Here is a 21990-nt window from a genome sequence, read left to right as displayed (position 1 = left end):
AATGTTACTCAGCCATCAAAAAGAATGAAATCTTACCTTTTGCAATGATGTGGATGGAATTAGAGGGTATTATGCTAAGTGAAATAAGTCAAAGAAAGACAAATACCACATGATTTTATTTATATGTGGAAATTAAGAAACCAAACAAATGAACATAGGGCAAGGGAAGGAAAAATAAGATGAAATCAGAAAGGACGACAAACCATAAGAGACTCTTAACTATAGGATACAACCTGAGGGTTGCTACTGGGAAAGTGGGTGGCAGGATGGGTTAATTGAGTGATGGACGTTAAGAAGAGCACTTATAATGACCATTGGATGTTATATGCAACTTATGAATCACTAAATTCTACCTCTGAAACTGATAACATAGCATACATTAACTAAATTGAATTTAAATAAAAATTAAATAAAAATAAATTTACCAAAAAAAAAAAAAAAAAGAAAGAAAAGAAAAGAAAATGGGTCCTTTGATAGCTTCCACACCACCCCCAAGATCCCTGGCGGGGTTGAGGGGCATGCAAGTCCACTTCACTCCAACCAATATGACTATCAGACTTGCTCCCCAACCAGAAAGAATTTTTAATTTAGTGCAGGAGAAGAAACAGATAACGACTATTGGTAATGTAAGATGGTCTATTGAAAATGCAAGGGAAGAAATACTACAGAATGCTATGGAAGGTCACGGATCATTTCCCCTGCAGAAAACATTCAAACTCTTGCTCTTGTGAATGATGGAATAAAGACTTTTTGAAGGGATCTTAAGGAAAACAGGGAATTTCATCAAGTAGAGATGGAGGGGAAGGTCATTTGCAGATGGTAAACGTGGGGCAAGGCCAAGGCTATCAAGTGGTCACTGCTGCCAACAGACAAATGGAGAAAGGCAGCATGGAGCCAGATCAGGGACAACCTTGACCTTAACGACTTTTCAAATGAGATTACTTTATTTGGTTATTACTTGTACAGCAGCATAAACTAAGAATTACGTTGGTTTGCATATTTGATTTTACCTCCCAGCGTATAACTCTACTAATTATATCAGGAGCATACATTTTTTTAAAATAGGGAAATTATCAATTATTCAACCGATACAGTAGCCAGAAATCTTAATGTTTACTTTTGAAGGAACACTAAGATATCAGTCTTAAATGGAAGCTCGTCATTATTAATTGTTTTCTTCCCAAACCACATCATTCTTAGTTTCTTCAACTGTTACATAAAAATTATTTAAAGCCTTGATTTTACTTCACTATGGTTTTTATTCTTAACTACTAGCATCACTGAGTGATTGTTTTGTGTCAGGTACCATGTGTGTTATCTCACTGAAGCCTACTCGGTACAACACAAACTGCCTGCAGCCATTCCAGGGGAATGTGCTGGAAGTAGGATACAATCCCTCATCTGAAACCAGAGCACAGCTTCTTAGCCACTCTAGCAAATCACTCTCTGTCATGGTCAGGGAAAGATATAGAAGGCAAAAGGTAGAGAGGGGAAACTCAAAATTTTCAGCTTATTACATTTAATAAAGTTACATTTAATGTTTTACTTTAATTGTAAGGAAAGAGGAAGGGAAGAAAGAATACTATGCTAGAACCTTCCCAGAGGATCATCTTCCATGGACACCATGAAATGGACTTAAATAGACTCCCTTGGGATTTGGTCCAAGCCAGATCACATGCATACCAAATTCGCAGAACAGTAAATGTTTACCGAGCACCAAGACGAAAAGCTCATAGAACTAAGACTTTTAATCCATCCACAACCTCAAGCGCCTGCAAGCAATATTCTTCCAAATTACCTTTGAGTCCTTTGCATAATAAAGTGTACGGCCTCGAAGTTTGAAGTAACGCTTTTTCCACCGTTGGAAGGAACTGGTTTGCTTCAACAGCTGTCCCTCTTTAATACTGGTCTGGGGAGAAACAGAAGGCCAACAACATGATTAAAATGAAATTCAGAACCAAATAAAATTCAGAATTAATGACACAATCCCATATATATCATATATCCATATATATCATATATCCATATATATCATTTCCCAGGTCCTAGAAATTACACAAGAAATTGTCTTCTTCTTTCTGTCCAACCAAGGGAGCACATGCGCAAAGCCTCATGAACAAAGGTAAAATCTGACATGGTTCTCTACCCTTCAAGTAGTCACAAGTAATACGGGAGGCACGTGCACCAAACTAATACGATTCCACATGATGTGTACCCTGCCTTGTATATAGGAAGTATTCAATAATGGTGGAAAACATAAAGAGGCAATATAATGTAATGATTAAGACCGTGGGCTCTGGAGCCAGAAACCTCCTGTTGACCTCTCGATGCCACCACTTAGTGGCTGGATGATCTTAGGCAAGTTACTGAACTTCTTCATGCCTTTATTTTTCATCTGGAAAATGGGGATGACTCTGTGACATACCTTATAGGTTTATTATGAGGAATACATCAAAAGCATAGAAAGGACTTATCGCATGGCATACAGTAAGTACTCATTAAATGTTAACCTTAGCTATGTGTTATTGTAACAAACATAGTCAAAGCACTAAGCATGGTGGTCCAGAGAAGGAAGCATCAGCTCTGTCACAGGGAGGCAAAGAAGTCTTCCCAGAGGAGACTCCCCTGGGGTGGGTCTACAAAGCATTTATCAGAATGACAAGGGAGGGAGAAGCCTATTTTAGGTGCGTGCAAAAGTAGAAAGGTTTAAAACAGCATGCATATTTGGGGACTCTCCAAAGAACTTCCAGTTATAAATGCAGGGTAGGGTTTGCAGTGAGGGAGTGGCAGGAGATGTGACTGGAGAAGGGAGGCAGGGGCTCTGTGATTCTGGGCCAGACCCTCTGCTGAGTGCTTCATGTATGAAGTTCATTTCATTATGAACAAGATATGTAGAACCCTCTGCTCTCATGCAGCATCTCTCCCTCCCTTTGCCCTGACTGTCCACATGGTACTTTGCTTTCAAGTGGCCCTGCATGCTCTTCTTAGGTCTGGACACCACCCCTCTCTCCTCCCGGGCTGCTCTTCCCTTGGATACCCGACTGACCAACTCCTTCACCTCCTTCAAGTCTTTGACCTTCTCGGTGCACCTCACTGACTTCTTATTCAATACCACAGTGTGATCTCCAAGTTTCCCCTCATCTTATTTACTCCCTCACACAAAGGTCTTACTTTCCTCTTCCAATGTATAATGTAATATGCATGTTTATTGTGTTTATTGTGCCACCCCTACTAGAATAGACTTTACCTGGGTTTATTATGTCTAATAAAATTAAATTCAACGTTTCATTTTAATTGGAAGGAAAGAAGAAAGGAAGGAAGAAGGCAACTACACTTATGGCAAACTAAACGTACAGTCTTCCTCTGAGATTGTCCTTAGAAGACATGTCACAGGACTGACTCAAACGGATCCCCTTGGGATGGGGTCCAAGAGGGGTCACATTTATACTGAATTCCTAAGGGAGCAGCAATGTGATGGTGAGCTTCCAGGACAAAAACAGCTCATAGAACCAAAATTTTAAATCCATCCCACTGGATGGCCCACTGATGATCTCAAGTGCCGAAAGCATTATCTAGCATACATGAAATTCAGATCTGTATGAATGAAGAGCAGGTACTAAAACTCACGTCTGATTGACTCCAGAGTTTATTCCCACTTTCTACACTATGCCATCTTCTATTATGAACAAGACTTAAATATTGGGAAAAATGTGTTGTCGCCAATAAGGTAGTCAAATTATATTAATGTTTACTTTCAATGTCAATGAGAGTTTCCCCATAGCTTGCTCTGAGACTGTCTTCCAGGAATTGTAAATTTTTAACGCTAACAAAATATTTTTGCAACTTCATACCGAAGAGCTCGATTTGGAGTCAGACAGACAGACTTCAAGCCAGACTCCACCACACACTGAAAATAGGGCGAGTTGCTTCAGCAATCTGTCCCAGTTTCCTCTCCTGAAATACAGGAATAATAATACCAACTTCACAAGCTTGTTGCATCTAATTTAATTATACGGTAATGACTGGAGAGCACTTAGCACACTGTCTGGGTTACAGAAAACATTCAATAAATGGCAGAAAGTGTTATTATTATGATATCATTATGCTATTAAGTTCAGGGAGTATTTGCCAGGCACCAAACTCTAAGAGCTTCTTGGAAGAAAAGAGTAAGTGTTTGCAGGCCACTGTGAGGGCAAGTAACAGCTGGGGCAGAAGGAGAGCGTCAAGAGATGAGGTCAAGGGAGAAAAGAGCCAGGAGAGGCTGCCACGATGGGGAGCTCGCTTTTTATTTTAAGTGCAAAAAGCTAGTGAAGTGTTTGAAGCAGAGAGCGAGAATGGGGAAATGTCCAGGGGAGGGACACCCCAACGGCTCGAGCGTAGGCTGTGGCATCACTGAGTTAGAGAGAAGTAGAGCAATTTGAGATGTTATTTTGGAGGCAGAATCCACTGGACTTCCTGGCAGAGATCAAGGGAAAGAGAGAGGAGAAGGACCAAGGAAAAGTCTAAGCTGTTGGCTAGATGTGAGAGACCGAGAAAAGGGGGACGGGGAAGTGGCGTTGTATCTGGTGTCACTCCAGGGAGAGAGGTGTCATTCTTAAACACAAAGTACTGAAATACTATAAAATATTAAAATACTATAAATACAACATACTAAAATACTATAAAATACTATAAAAATATAACTTACCCAAAGAACAAACCATTTGTTCTAAAAGTGGATGTATTGGGATTTTTGTACAGTTTTGTTTAAGGCCATGAGGAAGACAACTTCATGTTTGGTCTATTTATGTTCTATCAGCACTAAGGGAAGCATCAAATAACCTCCTCATCCCCCACCTGGTTATCAGAGTGATATTCCAAAATGAAAACCTGATTAGGTCATACCACAGCTTAATTCTCTTCCCCCTGCAGCAGGAAGCCCAGACTTCCACAAGTACCACAGAGGACCCTGCATCATCTCTCCAACCTCATCACCTGCCCCTCTCCTCATGCTCCTCCCTCAGCCCTAAACGGCCTCTCGTCAACTGGCCCATCTTGAAAACTCCTCTTCATCTCAGCTCGGATCCAACGCCATTGCCCCTGGCTTCCCTGACCCTGAGGAAGAAGTCACTCACCCCACCTTTGTCCCTCTGAGGTGCCTTATCCTCTCTGTATAACAGCATCTATGACATCAGAGAGCATCAGGTTCCATGTGCATGGCCCCACCATGCTTTGCGCTTCCTCAGAGCAAAGACAATATCCTACACCATCTAACACACCGGTCAACACCTTAGGGCTTCTGTAAATGTTACTGAGCAACTTTTAGCTAAACGTAAAATAGTATGTCAGATAACTTTGTATTTTAAAAGAATGAAAGAATGAGAAAACAGGACCCAGTGGCTGGATATGACCTTATATTTTCCAGCCTTTAGCAGGTCTGAGCCTGCTTCTTCTCATGCATATAAAAACAGCAAATACGAGGCACAAAGGGGTATGTGCCCTTGGGTGCACTCCTTGGGTGAGGGGTTGGGGAGAGATGGGAAGAGGACAGGAAAATGTCTATCTATCCTGATTGCTAATTTAGAGATGATCCTTATATAGTCACTTTCAAAGCAAATAGTTCATCTGTTTTTTTTTTTTATCACTTTATGTTCTTTAAATCTTGCATAAGCATGAATTAATCTGCAATGTGTGAGGCTGTGGGGGATACAAAGATGTGTAAGATATAGTCCTTATCTTCATGCATTTACAAACTTTTTTATGTTACATGGTTAATTTTAAAGTCTTAAAAAAAAGAAAAAAGAAAAAACATTCTGAGGCTACTTTCTTCTAAGAGACGGGATTTAAAACATTTAACTAGAAGGCAGTTATTCACATCAAAGTGAATCCTCAAAATAAACTCGTTTATATATGGCTAGTTAAACAAACACTTCTTATAAAAGAAGGAGCATAACAAAATATGATTAATTTGCAATAGCTCTAGAAAATATAATCATATTATCAAAGCGTGGTTCACAGAAAAACATGTGTGGGCCCAAAAAAAATCTCCAAATACTGTGTATACTATGTGAATAAACAAGCAATCATTCTTTAAAATCATAATATTTATTATGTTCAATGTTGATGTTCAAGTAGAATAACAATTTGAAGTTGGAACTAATATAAGAAAGTTATGATAAGAGAGTTATGATTAAAAACCTGCTAAAATTAAGTACAAAAATTCAATTTTATTTTCTTCACAATCTCCTGGCTAAGGGATAAACTCTTCCTTCTATCAAGAAAAGGCTTAGAAATGTTTACATTTAACTGGCCTATTGGTTTAGTACTACCCAACACTCATGAAAAGTCAGTAAAGCCATGAAGACTTAACTGTAATCCAATAACCCAGTTTCCAGGTGCAAAAAACACAAAGTTCAATGAAAAACTTGGCTTTGAAAAAAAAAAATTTCAATAAAATAAACTTTAAGTTGAAAAATCTCTTATCTAGTTGGCTTTAAAAAGAAGGTCTATAATCTAATGCCTTAAGGCTGTAGAGTTGTTCATTTCATGTTCCTTGTGTAGCTCAAACAAAAGTCATTTCTCTTTTATAATCACACACACACACACACACACACACACACAGTGCTCTAAGATTTCACCTACAATTTTAGAAGCACTTGTATACCACAAGTTGAAGCTACTTGGATGGGATAATACTTTAGCGTCCCAAGGAGAGCACAATTTTAATAGTCACTCAGTGAGCCATTTTGCAAAGCTAAGAATTTTTGAAAAATCAGTCACTGCCTGATTTATCTGATAAATGTACATTTTCGCATGCTGACTTTTTTTGGCCATCGAAATAGGTGTGGTGAAAAGCTTGATATAGTGAAATGGAAATGTCAGTGATGACTCATCTTTTACAGATGTCTTCAAAAATTCCAGAAGAATCTCTAGTTTTTCCTCCTCTTGTCCTAACATGACCCCCCTTAACTTCTCTTCTAAGGAATGGGAATGAAATTTGTTGTTAGGGACTGAATGTTGATGTATTCTCCCAAAATTGAAATCCTAACCCCCAATTTGTTTGTATGAGGAGGTAGGGCCTTCAGGATGTGTGTCCTTATAAGACAGACCTCAGAGAGTTCCTTCTGCCACATAAGGACACAGCAGGATGACCGCCATCGATGAACCAGGAAGCAAGACCTCATCCTACACAAGATCAGCAGGTGCCCTGACTGGGGACTTTCCAGCCTCCAGAATTGTGAGATATGAATTTGTTTTTTAAACAAATGTATGGTGTTTTCCTTATAAGATCCTGAACAGACTAAGACATGGGTCGAGAGAGTCTTCATACCATCGTTCTCATCTCTCTCTCTCTTTTTAAAGATTTTATTTTGAAGTAATCTCTACACCCAAAATGGGACTCGAACCTATAACCCTGAGACCAAGAGTCACGGACTCCACTGACTGAGCCAGCCAGGTGCCCCCCAGACCCCCGCTGCATCTCTCTTAACTTCTGTCAACTCTACCCCGCAAATAGAAAATCTTTCTTTGACACATATATTTCCTTATCCATTTTGTTATATAAGCTCCCAGAAAGCTGTCTATGCCTTCCTAGGTGTCTGTACAGAACCTATAACATCGTGAGTCTATTTGACTTTCTTTAATGGTAAGCCTCTTTAGTTTTATGGATTTTAATCTCTAAATTGGAAATAATACCTGTATATCACCATGTGCTACAATGACACATGAGACAGTAGGTATGAAAAAATACACAATTCTTTAAAAATGTAATATAAAAAAAATGTTTAAATGTAGCATGGCAAGATATTATCTTGACTATTATTAGCCCCCATCATAAGTATTATTTATTATAGAAAGGTTTCCCTTCCTCAGTCCATCCCTTTCCACTCTTCCTACCATTGCCTTAGTTCAATCTCCTTTAACTCCCTTCAACTCAGCCGTTCCTTAAATGTCCTTCATGCTTCATGCTATCATTTTTTCCCACCACTGGTCCATTCTTCCCACTATGGACAGAATTATCCCTGAAAAACAGACGGGATCCTGCCAAACTCTGGTTTAATATAGCCAGTGGTTTCCTATCACCCATAGTATAATTCCAGCCTTGTGAGCTGAGCACAGAGATTCCTCCTTCCTCAAGTGACCCACCTTCTTTTACAGCTAAACCTTCAGGAGTCCTCCTGAATCCACCTAACAGCAGAGTAGAAGAGAAGCATTTACTACTCCTCAAACCCTCTATCCTTCCCCATGTCCGGCCTCTTTCAAGAGCTCTTCCTTCTACTCAGAATGTTGTCTTCTGCTTCTTCTTATAACTCCCGCCCCATCCCATCATCCTTCAAGGCTCGGAGCGCGATCACAGCTGACCCGCACTCGCAGCACTTTGCTCATACGTCATTTATAGCATGAATCATGTGGTAAGGGAATTTTTACAAATTTGTATCTTATTTATTTTTCCACCCTCCATAGAGCTGTAATATAGTCATAGAACCTGACATTAAGAAAATCATTAATACATGTGAATCAATTTACTGAGTAATCAGGAAACAACAAGGAAGAAATGAAAGTAACAACACCTATGAACCAAAGTTCCCCATCTCTAAAGTGAGGATAAAATCACCTGCCCCGTATTCCTCAGAGTTCTGGGGATGAAACAGAATGACGTGTAAATATCTTTCACAAACTCCCAAATGCTATATACATATAAAGTATTGTAAGTAAGGTACTATTTTAGCAGGTCATACTTGTGGGAAAAGGTGTTTTAAGTGGGACTGACACAAGTTAAATAAAGAGATAACACTCTTGAACTAGGGCCTGATGCCTACATAAAGAGAAGTTATCAAAGACTGTGTGTGTGTGTTTGTGTGTGTGCGCGCGCGCGCGCGCGCGCACATGCGCACTAACCACTTATTCTACTTTATTTTGTGGTAGACATAGACAATTATGCTTGAGTTTTGTATTTTGTGAAAATCTTAATGAAATGAATTCTAAAAATAGTAAAAAAATTAATATAATATTCTAAGTGTAATATAAATGAGACATTTTTAAGGAGTAATATATAATGTGTATATATAATGTATATAATGTAATATATAATAGATAATGTGTACTTCCATATGCAAATGACTACAATGGTGGACATAACAGAGGAAAGAGATGATTGCATCTATCATAAAATCTCCAGTAATGCATCAACCTCAAACTCCAGATGATACCGGAGTGAACAGTGTGGCCACTGGTGACATATCTTCTGAAGTTGTAAATAGCTCCTGGTAAAATTCTGATCAAAAAACAAACTATAGAGGCATCTGGGTGGCTTGGTCTTAAGCATCCAAATCTTGATTTTGGCTCGGGTCATGATCTCAGGCTTGTGAGATGGAGCCCCACATTGGGCTCCACACTGGGCACGGAGCCTGCTTAAGATTCTCTCTCTCCCTCTCCCTCTGCCCCTTCTCAAAACAAACACACAAACTATAACCTCCCTTTTTACACACAGTAGTTATAAACCTGGAAAATTAATATCTTATAATAATGCTTTAAGATTTTGTGTTACATGAAGTTAGGTTTTAAGCTCAGGTGCTTATAAATCATGTTTGCCTATAATTAATATCCTAGAGGACATCTGAAGGTCATAAATGATAGAGGACAATTCTTTGAAGTTTTGACCTGCCTGGTATGTTGTAGGATTGCTGGCTAGGAGGGCTCACTATGCCAAAAGCACTGGGATGATTTAAAACACACACACACACATTTCCAAAACACCTCCCCTGAAAATCACTGTTTTAATGGTTCCAGATCTATCCTGTACTCCTAACCTTTATCTGAGTCATTTTTTAGAAGCAAATGTAGTGTTACCTTGATGACGTATCTGGCAAGTGGTGGATTTGGAGCCACTTCCATGAAGACCGTGTTTAATCCCATAAGGTGTATGGTCCCCAAATGTATAAAGTTTTCTCAACATTAAACCTAAGAACATTGCGCAATCATGAGCTAGTATTTAATAATGGAGCAGAATTTATAGCTACTATAAATTATTATTTTACAACTTAGAATGTCAGTCTAAGAAGAGCCAGTAAGGTTAGAAAGTGCCTTGGAGTCACTGGAACCTCAAAATTCATTAGCTGAATTAATTGAACTGATGTATCTATCGTCCAACTAGCCTGTGAGCAACTTATCACAGTTCCTTGCACGGAGAATCACCCCTAAACCTTATTCACGGAACACAGGAATGAATGGAGCAAGGAAACCTGAATGGTTCCATTAGCTTGAGAGCTCTTAAGGGAGAGCCTGGGCAGGAGCCTTGCCAGCATTCTTCCAGCTAGAACCAGAGGAGATTTTGTGGCCATCACTTTCTCCTTGGAAAATGTTCTTGAAGCAAATATAAGCCTTTAGTTGTTGACTACTCTACTTTTTATTTTTTCCTAAATTGAAAGCCATTCTGTTTTCATCCACAAAAATATTTTTTCATCATTCTTAAGGGAGCCCATCTCTCTTATCTACGTTAACATTGTCTCTGGGTGGCAGACAAGGCAGATAGACCTGGAGGGTGTATAAATTGGCTATTGTTTAAAAGAGACTTTCTATCCTGCCATATTTTACCCAACAGCTGAACTTACATAATTTGGCTTGAAAGACAGTCAAATCCATCACTCTTTTGATCCAATGTCTCTGAAACTACAAATCTATCTTTATCACAAGTCTCACTGAATTGGGTCTCTCCTACTGTAACATTGCTTTTTTCTTCGGTTAGCCCTTCTAAATATTCTCTGTGTGATTATAAAATAAGAACTGTTTTCTCCACAAACATCCCAGAAGCTATACTGAATGACTGCAGCCTCTCTCCTCACGGCTTTGGAAGGATGGCCATTGGATCTCACTCTGATTCAGTCTGTCTACCTCTTTTAGTCAGTCACGGGTTAAAATGCTTCAAGCCTGCCTTTTCTCTCAGCTTCCAAAATATCCCTCAGTTCATCTTGATTCTGGGCCTTTTTGGGTTTCATGCCTTGCATCTTTTTCCCTTCTGAATTTTATCCAACCAGAGATTTCTGACTCCCTTAAGAACAAATTTGAGCCTCTTTATGAAAAGGACTATATATGGGGCACCTGGTGACAGAGTTCATTAAGCATCCAATGTTTGGTTTCTGCTCAGGTTATGATCTCAGGGTCCTCGGATCAACCACTCCACCCAGTTGGAAGCCTACTTCAGAGTCTCTCTCCCTCTCCCTCTGACCTACCCACTCATGCTCTCTCTCTCTCTCAAATTAAAAAAAAAAAAATCTAAAAATACACATATATTATAAACATGTGTATATAAAATACATATGTATTGTATATATATGTGTGTATGTGTGCATATATGTAATATATGTATATTACATAAAATATACATATATAATAAAATCTAAAAATATACATATATTATACATATTATATATATTATACATATATTCTATTAAATATACCAGTTGTTCTAAAATCTGGCTGGTCATCTGAACAACTTGGAAAACTTTACAGACATTCAAACCTCTGTTCATCTGTTCATTCAATTGATCTGGGATAGGGCATAGAACCCTACACATATCAAAAGCTCTCTTGGTGACTGTTATCATCAGTCAGGCTTAATAAACACTCACATAAACAGTATTTAAGTAATAATGTATAGACACTCTACACTTAAAATGTGTCTTTCTCTGTGTGTGGAGCCCCATTCACATGCCTCCCTACCCTCCCCGCGCCCCCACTGGCTGTGCTCCAGCAGAGGTGAGGGGAGTAATGTGGGTTTAATAACAGAGCATGCCCATTCCAGCTCTCCCATTCCTCCTCCTGAGAGCCAGCTGCCCACAAGAAACCAGGTTCTGTTTATCTATCATTCAGAGGCAAAACAGATTTGATATGCATTGGAAGGTAAGGAATAAAAAGCTGGGATTTGCACTGGACACTACCAAGGGCTGGGTAATGGGGAGAGAGAGGAGTCCTTCAGCTGCCTACCCTCCCCTTTCCCTACTATGTCTCCAGCTTGCACCACTACCCAAAACCCATGCTGGCCCCAGCCTGACCTTGCCAAGAAGGCAAATGCTGGCAGAGGAACTGTAGTGGTTACAATGAGGGGATGTTTCAGTCGGGACTCAGAGGATAATGCAGTAAGCGAGAGGTACCCCAGCTTACAGAAGAATGGACACAGGGTGGGCTTCTGGAACCGGTGTTTAATGATAATGGAATAGGTTGAAACAACCCCTTTTTATAAGTTGCCACCTGGAACAGTTGTCCTCAAGCAGTTTTGGGGTACCAGAATAATCTGATGATACGTCACCAGGTACTTTGAAGAAGTAACCCAGAACCGGACCAGCTCAGCCTCCTCATTCTGTGATTGAAGAGGGATCCCTCAGAGGGATCCCGCAGCTCCCTGAAATCCATTTAAAAATGGTGAAGCAAGATGATTATGTGTGTTTAAACAGAATATTAAGTATCCATACAACAAAACCTTGACATTTAATATTCTAGAAGTTTGTTAAATCGGTTCATTCATTTGTATTCTCAGAAAAATAAGCAACCTCCATTGGTGTCTTTTAATTATTACCAGAATTGTTACTTTTAAATGTAACACACATGCACACGCATTCTTTTTTTTTTTTTAAAGATTTTATTTATTTATTTGAAACAGAGAGAGAGAGATGACAAGTATGCAGAGAGGCAGGCATAGAGAGAGAGAGGAGAAAGCAGGCTCCCCGCTGAGCAGAGAGCCCGATGTGGGCCTCGATCCCAGGACCCTGAGATCATGACATGAGCTGAAGGCAGAGGCTTAACCCACTGAGCCACCCAGGCGCCCATGCACACGCATTCTAATTCAGGCTGAGATGTACAGGTTGAGAGGAAAATGTAGTATGGTCATCCGTCCGACACGGGGAGCTTACAGACGCCAGCGCTGTGCGTACAAGTGGCTGACAAGTCAAGTGAGGCATAAAACACTAAAATGGGTCTCTGGCGTCACAGTTTTTCATCCTGCTGCATTCAGTCCAATGATGGAAAAGGCTTTCCATCACAGCTCCTGCCTAAAGAGGAAAAAATCCAAAATGGCGAATAAAAGCCAGTTACGCTGCAACATGCACAGACCCTGAGAAGTGACAAGCTCTGCTACTCAAGACATTGAGGGAACACATGCAACGGGAAGCATAAGGGGGAAGCTGTAGTTTCCTCGTTCCCACTGAGCCTCCTGAAAACTTAAAATATATTCACAATATCTTCATTATTTTATTTGAAATACTATAAATGCTAATATTTTGGATACTTATATTTAAATGTAAATTAATGCATTCTAAAGCAAAATCATGGAGGTTACCCAACATATCCTAATCACCCTCTTTAGGGGCACTTGGGTGGTCCCGTCAGTTAAGCATCTGCCTTCGGCTCAGGTCATGATCCCGGGGTCCTGGGATCGAGTCCCACATTGGGCTCCCTAGTCAGAGCGGAGTCTGCTCCCACTATCCCATGGGCTGCCTTCCCTTCTTTGTGCTCTCTCTCACTCGCTCTGTCAAATAAATAACTAAGTAAATCTTTTTAAAAAATAATTACCCTATTTACCAATGAACCATCCAGTTCTGGCTAAAGTACTTTGTCCCTTATACTGGTTTGTAATTTTCTTGAGACAATCTATAGACATAAATAACCTTCCTGAGACCATAGTTATTTTGTGACATTGTATTTGTTCTTTCCTAAGATGAAGTTCTATCTCTATTTTTAAGATGTTCCTGCTTAAGGAGTTTCTAAATGTACTTTTTAAATACTATTAAAGAAATTAAAATATCTGATTTTATAAAGTGCTATTACATTTTTATTTAAAGAAGAACATACAACATGTTCATGCCCTATCAACACAGACATACCTTCTTCATAAAATACAGTGAATTACAACAGATTACCACTGGGTGGCAGTGGTGTCATGCCTAATGCTCAGGTTTTCTTTCAGAGACCGAAAACACGGATAGGCCTCTTGGCAATAAGATGGGTCCTTGCCTATACCTGTGACTGGCACATAGTAACACTGTGTTGTAAAAGGGATTAAGAAAAACATCTACTTTTCCAATTCTGAATTTAGTTCTTCCCTTATCAAACACCCCTCCTCACTTCCAAGAATAATCTCTTTGCCCACACGTGACGTTCTGATGTAACCACTTTCCCACAAGGCCACAATGACGTAACTATTTGGATGTAACAGACATTTTGATATGGCCTAAAATAAACCACTAAACACTATGTTAATTTGCTAAGCTAGTAACTATTGTATAAAACAGACAACCTCATGCCAGGCCTGAGTCTGACAAAACTGGTGCTCTCCCTGGTGTTCCCAGTCTTAAGACTGCCATTCGGCTGAGGTAGAAGCTGGGGGTCAGTGGTATGGCCAACAATGGGATGGGAAATGGGGTGAAGCTCAGGTCTGGTAGACCAGCCACATATAACCAGGAGTCCTCTATTTACTACATAAACTTATCTCAGAAAGGGCTATTAGGGCGCCTGGGTGGCTCAGTGGGTTAAAGTCTCTGCCTTCTGCTCGGGTCATGATCCCAGAGTCCTGGGATTGAGCCCCACATTGGGCTCTCTGCTCAGTGGGGAGCCTGCGTCCCCCTCTCTCCCTGCCTACTTCTGCCTACTTGTGATGTCTCTCTGTCAAATAAATAAAATATTAAAAAAAGAAAGAAAGAAAGAAAGAAAGGGCTATTAGCCATTCTCTGCAAATATCTGCTTATTTTCTAGAGTCTCAATTATATCTTCAAAAATAGGCCTCTCAAATTCTCTGGTTCTTCTCCAGATATAATTTGGGTCCCCAATGTGCAGGAAATTCTCAGATTTTTGCCAGTTCTTTGTGTTTTGTTTGTTTTGTTTTGTTTTTAATTTTTTTCCCAGTTCTTTGAACTCATATATAAACAGATAGTGGGTAGGCAGAGAGATATGTATATGTTATATTCAAATCATAAACTATTTTAATGATGGTTTTGATGGACAGGACTGATAACTGTTCAAAGAATAACCCAGTTCCTCATATTTCCTGTAAAGACTTATTTATTTATTTGAGAGAGAGAGAGAGAGCATGAGTAGGGCAGGGGCAGGCAGAGAGAGAGGGACTCTCAAGCAGACTCCTCATTGAGCATGGAGCCTGATGCAGGGATTGATCTCACAACCCTGAGATCATGACCTGAGCCGAAACCCAAAGTCTGGCGCTCAACCCAGCTACCCTGGTACCCCTTCATCCTATCAGATTTTTTTAAAAAAATCTTAAGGTTCATAGAAATGGATAAAATCAAACGTGAGTGTCCTCTGTGATTAGGATGGGGCAGAAAAAGATGAGAGATGAAGGCTGTGTAAATTACCAGGTGAAACAGTATAACACATACATACACACCTCATACCACCGTGGGTTCTACACTTTGGTCATGACAGTGAGTTCCTTCATCGGGACCCATCCCCCTCTGAGAGCTTCCCTGCCCTACTTCATCTCTTGCTAGAAAAATTTAACTCCCCCTTCCTCTGTGCTACTTTAGTACATTGTTCTTCTGTCTCTCTTTATGTTGTACTGTAATGATCTTCACATGTAATAATCTTCACATAATCTCTACATGATGCGTGGAGGTGCAGTATGGCCTGGGTGTAAATCATGGCTTCTTGGCTGACTGGTTGTTAAAAAGATGTTGGGCAAGTTACTGCACCTAAGCTTCCTCTTCTTCACAAGGTGGATGATGACGATGATAGATATCTCACAGGGGTGTCGTTTGGACTACATGACTCAATGCATGTAAAGTACATTTCCTGACACGTAGCGCTCAGGAAATCAGTTTTTCTTGTGTCATTCTTGCTCCTGTCCTCTAGTAGCAGTAGACTCTCCAAAGGCAAGACCACATTTACTTCTTTGTCTGGCTAGTAGCCAGCACCATGCCCATCACCCTAGTGCTACTCATTCATGATCAGTTTATTGATCCAAACTCAACTATTCTCTGTCTTCATATCTAATTGTTCCCTCTCCATCCATTGTTCCCTGGGCAAGTCTGATCTTAAAAAGTAAAAACTTTTTTCACCTGTTCATTACATTCTAGCTCACGATCTATGCCTTCTTCTCTATTACTACAAACCTTCCTTTAAAAAAAAAAAAAAAAGAATATCCTTGCTGCCTCTTTCCTTTTCCTCAGCCTTACTAGATAATTTCCTTTTTTCTTCAAGAAAACATCCTTATGGCTATTTCCAATAATACCCCACATGCCAACTCTCTCTGAGTGAACTTACCCTTTGCATAGCTCCCATTATGTCCTCTAAATATAGCATAACTCCCAAAACAAATGTCTGCATTTATTCTCAGTTTTTCACTCCAACTCCTTTTACAGCTGCCTATTGACATCTGCACATGAAGACGCTACCACCATTCGAAACTCAACAAGTACATTTCATTTCATGTAACATACATCTTAGTATAATGGAAAAAACACTGCTCGGGTTCTGGAAACCTAGATTCTAATTCTGAAACTTCCAGGTAATAACTACACAACACTGGGTAAAAGTCACCCATCCAGAATTCAAACTGAATGCAGCACCTTCCCACAGCAACTCTGTTCCTCTTCCTGTGACCCCATCTGTTAGCAGCGGTATCATTTCCCTAAGCACACAATCCCCAAACCACCAAACTCTCATTTCTTCTCCCTTCCTCCTGAATCCTTCAGAGTGCCATCAGCATGTCTGCAAATCCTGGTCTTCTTTTCTGCTCCTACCACCACTGCCCCAATCGTAGCAACTTTGCTATTTCTCAGCCAGACATGAACATTGATCACCTATGAAGTGACCAGGACTAGCACTGGAGGAAGAACTGTGGAGACAAGAGGCAGACCACTGGCAGCACTAACCCTTCATTAAGAAGATCCTGCTGCTCCAGTGTGAGTTTGGTCCACATGTGGGAAAGAACTCTACTCTTAATAACTCATTAGAGAGGCAAGGCAGATCTCTCAAACAAGTCTTTGCTGAAGGTTGGTAGGAACCAAAGGGACAAAACACCAAGGACCATGGTATATGGTATGAACAAAATACCTCTTGTTCTCCAGGTCTGTGAGCCCAAACAGGGACCTCAGGACATTTCTGTCTTGGCTTCCCCAGCCAGTGCAGACCAGGTATTCCCCTATCATCAAGAACCACAAGCTCAGAGAAACACCACACTCAAGATCTCCAAACCCAAACCAAGAAGCCGAACCCTCCTGCTGGCCTGGCCAGGGCGCATCCTCACAGCTCTTGCTCCTCTGAGTAGAGGAATAAGGGATGCTAGCTAACTGGGGCCGGCCCCCACTGGACACTGCAATCCAACCCATGTGTCCTATTGTTCATAAAAGAAAATCATATGGACATAAAGTGTTCCCTCCTAATTAATTATCCATACTCCTTCTGTGTAGAATTGTTTCCTTAAGATACAGCTCTCATCCTATTACTTCCCTGTCCAAAGTCTTTGTTGGTTGCTCCTAAACCACAGAGTAAAACAAAAACTTTGCTTTTAGGGCCCCTGACTGTCCACACCTTTTCTGCTTTTATATCCTCCTATCTTGGTGCAATTTCTCTCCTTACAGCCCTGTAGCTTCCGGTCTGGGCACACTGGTCTACCCACCACCACCTGAAAAAAACGCACATCCTCCTATCTTGGGGACTCCACATCAGTCTTTCCAGAGACCCAAGATCTTGCCTCTCATCGACTCACCCTTAAATGTAGGGCTTCACACTCCCCTTTTCAAATGTGTCACCCAAGCAGTTCACTCATAGGCAATATCACGGGCTCAGTCCTCACAGAGCCCTATTTATAAAAGGTAATGGATTCACAGAGGAGAGCAATGTGCTAAGATGATGTTTACTCTAAAAAGCTTATCTCTCCCATTTTCAATATTGTCTGTGGCATATGAATTCTGAAAAATATATTACAGTATGAAAAGAAAATAAATCATAAAACAGGTCAAGTTACCCACTCTGTTTAACCCTATCTTCCTAACCCTCAAAAGTCCATCTAGGATCCAGATTATCTTATTTTTTCCTCATCCTACTCACACTCCAATTAACTTGAGAAAACTATCGGAAAAAAAGTGAATGCTTTTGTTGCTGTTGGGATGGAAGGAAACACTTCCTTTCCTTCACTCCAATTCACCTATCCTGATGTCTTGGATGCCTATGTTAGGCCATATTACACGTGTTACCTTTATTATATACAATTCTCTGAATGCACAGAGAATCCGTCTGCTGAGATCATAGAGAGTCAGGGGAGACTCTCTATGACGCTTACTGCTCGTTCTCTGTTATTTGAGGCAAATAAAGACTACTTCACCCAGATGCCTAAGAAATATAAATTCCTGAAGTGCAGAAGCGAAAATCAGGTTCGATGGAATATATTGTATTTTCTATATCTTTTCATCCATTAACATGTGTTTATTGTCTACTGCAAGCCAGGAACTAGTCTAGGCACTGGAGCTAGAACAGTAAACAAAAAGATAACAAGCCTGCCTTCTAGGAACTAATAATATATTGAATATCATGCTTCAGATTGATCCTATGAAGAATTTTTAACAACTAATTTCATTTTAATTTGTCTACATCTAAAAGGTATATAATCTATTCATCAACTTACAAACCTTACTAAACTAGTTCATAAGTATGACCCCCAAAAATCTGAAAATAGCATGTAAGAGGGTGAATATAAAAGTTTAGGACAATAGCCAAAGAACTATCAAAGAATAGTTTCCTACATGAAAAAGCAAGCAGCCACCTCAGAGGCATAATCAAAAGTACAAATGAGCTTCAAAAAAAATTTTTTTTACCACTTACTTCCAAGGAAATGCCTGCTGTTTTCTTTTTTTATTTTATACATCAAATGTACAATCTTAGGTTATTGAGTTTAAAACTATACGCATATGCATACACTCACACACAGCCACACAAATCATTTTAGAAGGCCAAGATCATGCATATTTTTTCATTAAAAGCACCTCTGGAAATTTTTCTATTCACAATGGCTGTGCTAATACTGGTTTACCACCAATATTGATTTTTCCTATAGTGGAAGAATGACAAGTAACCAACCTCAGAAATGTTATGATGGGTGACTGTTGGTCTCAGGCACTAAATAGAACTTTGTTTTGTAAATAAACAGTCTCCAGATGGAAAGATCCTATGCAGAACAGAGAGAAACCTTTGTGTGAGAGAAGCCACTAGTAGTTAGCTCACTGTAACCAATTCTTCCCCTGTCCTGATACTTGGCCTTCTAGCACCACTCCATTTCCTGGCCTCCCTTGCATGTGGCCATGTGACTGAGTTTAGGCTAAGAGCATGTGAATAGAAGCAACGGGCACAACTTGTCATCTCCTTACAGACACTTCGTCTGGGTTTGAACTCACTTTCTGCTGGCTGGCAATGGTGACGCCATGAGCAACCTTGGAAGCTGCCTGGTGACACCACATTTCTCGGGTGTGACAGGATGAATATTTGTGTTCCCCCCAAATCCCTATGTTGAAACCCAATCCCAGTGGGATGGTATTTGAAGGTAGAGAATTTGGGAGGTGACTGGGTCATGAAGGCGGAGCCGTCATGAATGGGAATAGTGTCCTCATGAAAGAGACTCCAGAGAGCTCCCTCACCCCCTTTGCCATGTTAGGACACAGGGAGAAGATGGCCAGCTGTGAACTAGGAAACCGGCCCTCACCAGACAGTGAATCTGCCAGTGCCCTGACACCGGGCTTCCCAGCTTCCAGAACTATGAGAAATAAAGGTGTAAATAAGCCATCCAGTCTCTAACACTTTGTTATAGCAGTTCAAAGGCACAGAGACACAAGGCTTTTTGCAACTCCATGTCCCCCTATAGTTAAGAACTTGTGACAATGTGGGCAAAAGTAATGACCTTTATTTACTTTTTTATTTTTATTTTTTTGGCCTTTACTTACTTTTTAAAAAAGATTTATTTATTTGAGAGAGAGAGAGCGCGAGCATAAGAGTGGGGAGGTCAGAGGGATAAGCAGACCCCTTGCTGAGGAAGGAGCCTGAAGCGGGACTCGATCCCGGGACTCCAGGGTCATGACCTGAGCTGAAGGTAGTCGTTCAACCAACTGAGCCACCTGGGTGCCACTGGTCCAGGCCTCTATACAGGGCCTACCTCCTCTGTGTTTTCTTTGTCATTTTCTGGCCAGAACCTAGAAATGGTGACATAGCTTTAACCATGCAGGCAATGAACCTGGGGAGACATCCAAGAAACAACATGGAAGGAACAAGGATCCTGAATGGCCCAGTGTAGCAGAGATATCTCCTCACCTCACAAGACTGCCTCACACTGTGTTATAAGAGTGAAACCTCTTTGTTTTCCTTACCTCTGAATTTGGGGGGTTTCTTAGCCATCACAACATGGCAGCTGTAATATTCAAACTACGTTAGAACTACCCCACCAGCTCTGGACCACATGCCTCTGTACTGTTCATGGTGAGAAAAAATTTGGGGCTTTTGTCACAGCAGATTTGCTAGTCTACATACACTCTGTTCCTACCATCTAATCTATAATTAGTCATTATATATAATTCTAGGAATAGAAACAAAACTCTACGTAACATCCATTTCTCTTTTCCTCCTTCCTAACAGATCCCTGATTTGGTTCAGACATCCACTCTTTCTCTGCAAGTCATATGTTCAGGGGATACTGACGCTATTCCTCGTTTTAGCAAGTACCTATGGAATAGTTTAATAAATTGCTAGGAGGATTTCTTTTCCCTTACCAGCAGTAATTAGTTCAGAGGTAGGCTGTGACCCAATTCTGGCCAATGAGATGTGAGTGGGGGGTCTCTTGGGGGGGGCAGCCTTTGGTATACTTGAAGAGAAATTCTGTTGACACCTGGAATTGATTCCGGCATGTATTAAGGATACAGCTAGCACAAAGAGGAGGGCAAGACCTGGAGTATCACAGAGAGAAGGCCCCTTCTCCATATGTTTAGGCCAGTATGGTTTAGGGTTTTTTGTTCCCTACAGCTGATGGCATCCTGGCTGGTAAAGTATAGCAAGAGTCCCCATTGAATATACATAATAAATGAACAAATCCTAAAAATAAAGTAGAGATAATACACCACTCCAGCCCAATCATGAACTGAAAAAAACCATATTTAATTACCCTCACACTAATAGCATCAAAGGACACAGGAACCACCACAAACAGCAGGAAGCTCAGCTAGGGTAAATAGCTTTCTCCATTCACTTTCCTCTGATTTCAAAATGACAATCCACAAAACCGTGAGGCTTAAAATTATCAAGACTATAAACCCCAGATAAATATTTAACAATCTCCTCCTTATCCCAAACTAAGGAGTTGTTCCCAGAAACAGAACCAAAAATTTCATTTGCCTGATGCAGTAAATTCCTGTTGTCTCTCTTCAACTGGTCATTTTGCAGGTTATCATTCTGACACTTAGTCCTTATTAATTCTCAACCCAATCTCCTAAAAGCTCTTCTAAACATTCTGTACTCTCATCAAACTCCTAATTAGTTCAGCCATTGCCCCAGACAGGCAGGGCTCTATTGAGAGCAAGAGCAGGAACCACATTCTTTTTCCTCAGTCCCTTTAATCCATTCAGAAGCCTGTTAATTGTCATGATGAAACCTACTCCAAAGCCGTCCCAGTCATTTACAAAAATTAAACGTCCTCTGGTAACCTTTAGTCCCAAAAGAACTGTATTTCAGTAAGTAGAATGTCCAGCCCAAACTCCAAACTTAATTCAAAGTTAAAGTTTCTCCTTGACCCCAGCTCAGGCTATTGCAGACACAGCAGGCTTCTCTCGAATCTGTCCACTCCTTTCTTCAATTCCCTACACACACTGTCTGACTCCTCAAATGGGGCCTCTTTGTGGGTTCTGCAGAGACTTTCCCTCTGGAAACATTCTTCTGCAGCTCCCAAGGCTCAAGGTTAGCCCTGATCACTCCGAATGCCTGCGCGCCCTCCAGCCTCCGCATCTGGCAGGAAAGGCCCTTGGCTGGAGCTACTCT

The 21990-nt window shown here is 40.5% G+C and overlaps 1 protein-coding gene across 4 annotated transcripts in view; it reads right to left on the bottom strand.

Annotated features, from left to right (window-relative positions):
• Positions 1-21990, bottom strand: part of DGKH (diacylglycerol kinase eta) — a 175332-nt gene that overhangs the window by 93782 nt on the left and 59560 nt on the right. For all 4 annotated transcript variants that reach the window (XM_032873944.1, XM_032873945.1, XM_032873949.1 and 1 more), the window contains exon 3: positions 1799-1909. In XM_032873944.1, the coding sequence (XP_032729835.1) occupies positions 1799-1909 (111 nt within the window). The remainder of the gene's footprint in view (positions 1-1798; positions 1910-21990) is intronic.

The sequence above is a fragment of the Lontra canadensis genome, unplaced genomic scaffold (assembly GCF_010015895.1).
Source record: "Lontra canadensis isolate GAN:19392208 unplaced genomic scaffold, GSC_riverotter_1.0 scaffold51, whole genome shotgun sequence".
Taxonomy (NCBI): domain Eukaryota; kingdom Metazoa; phylum Chordata; class Mammalia; order Carnivora; family Mustelidae; genus Lontra; species Lontra canadensis.
This window is presented reverse-complemented; position numbering and strand designations above follow the sequence as displayed.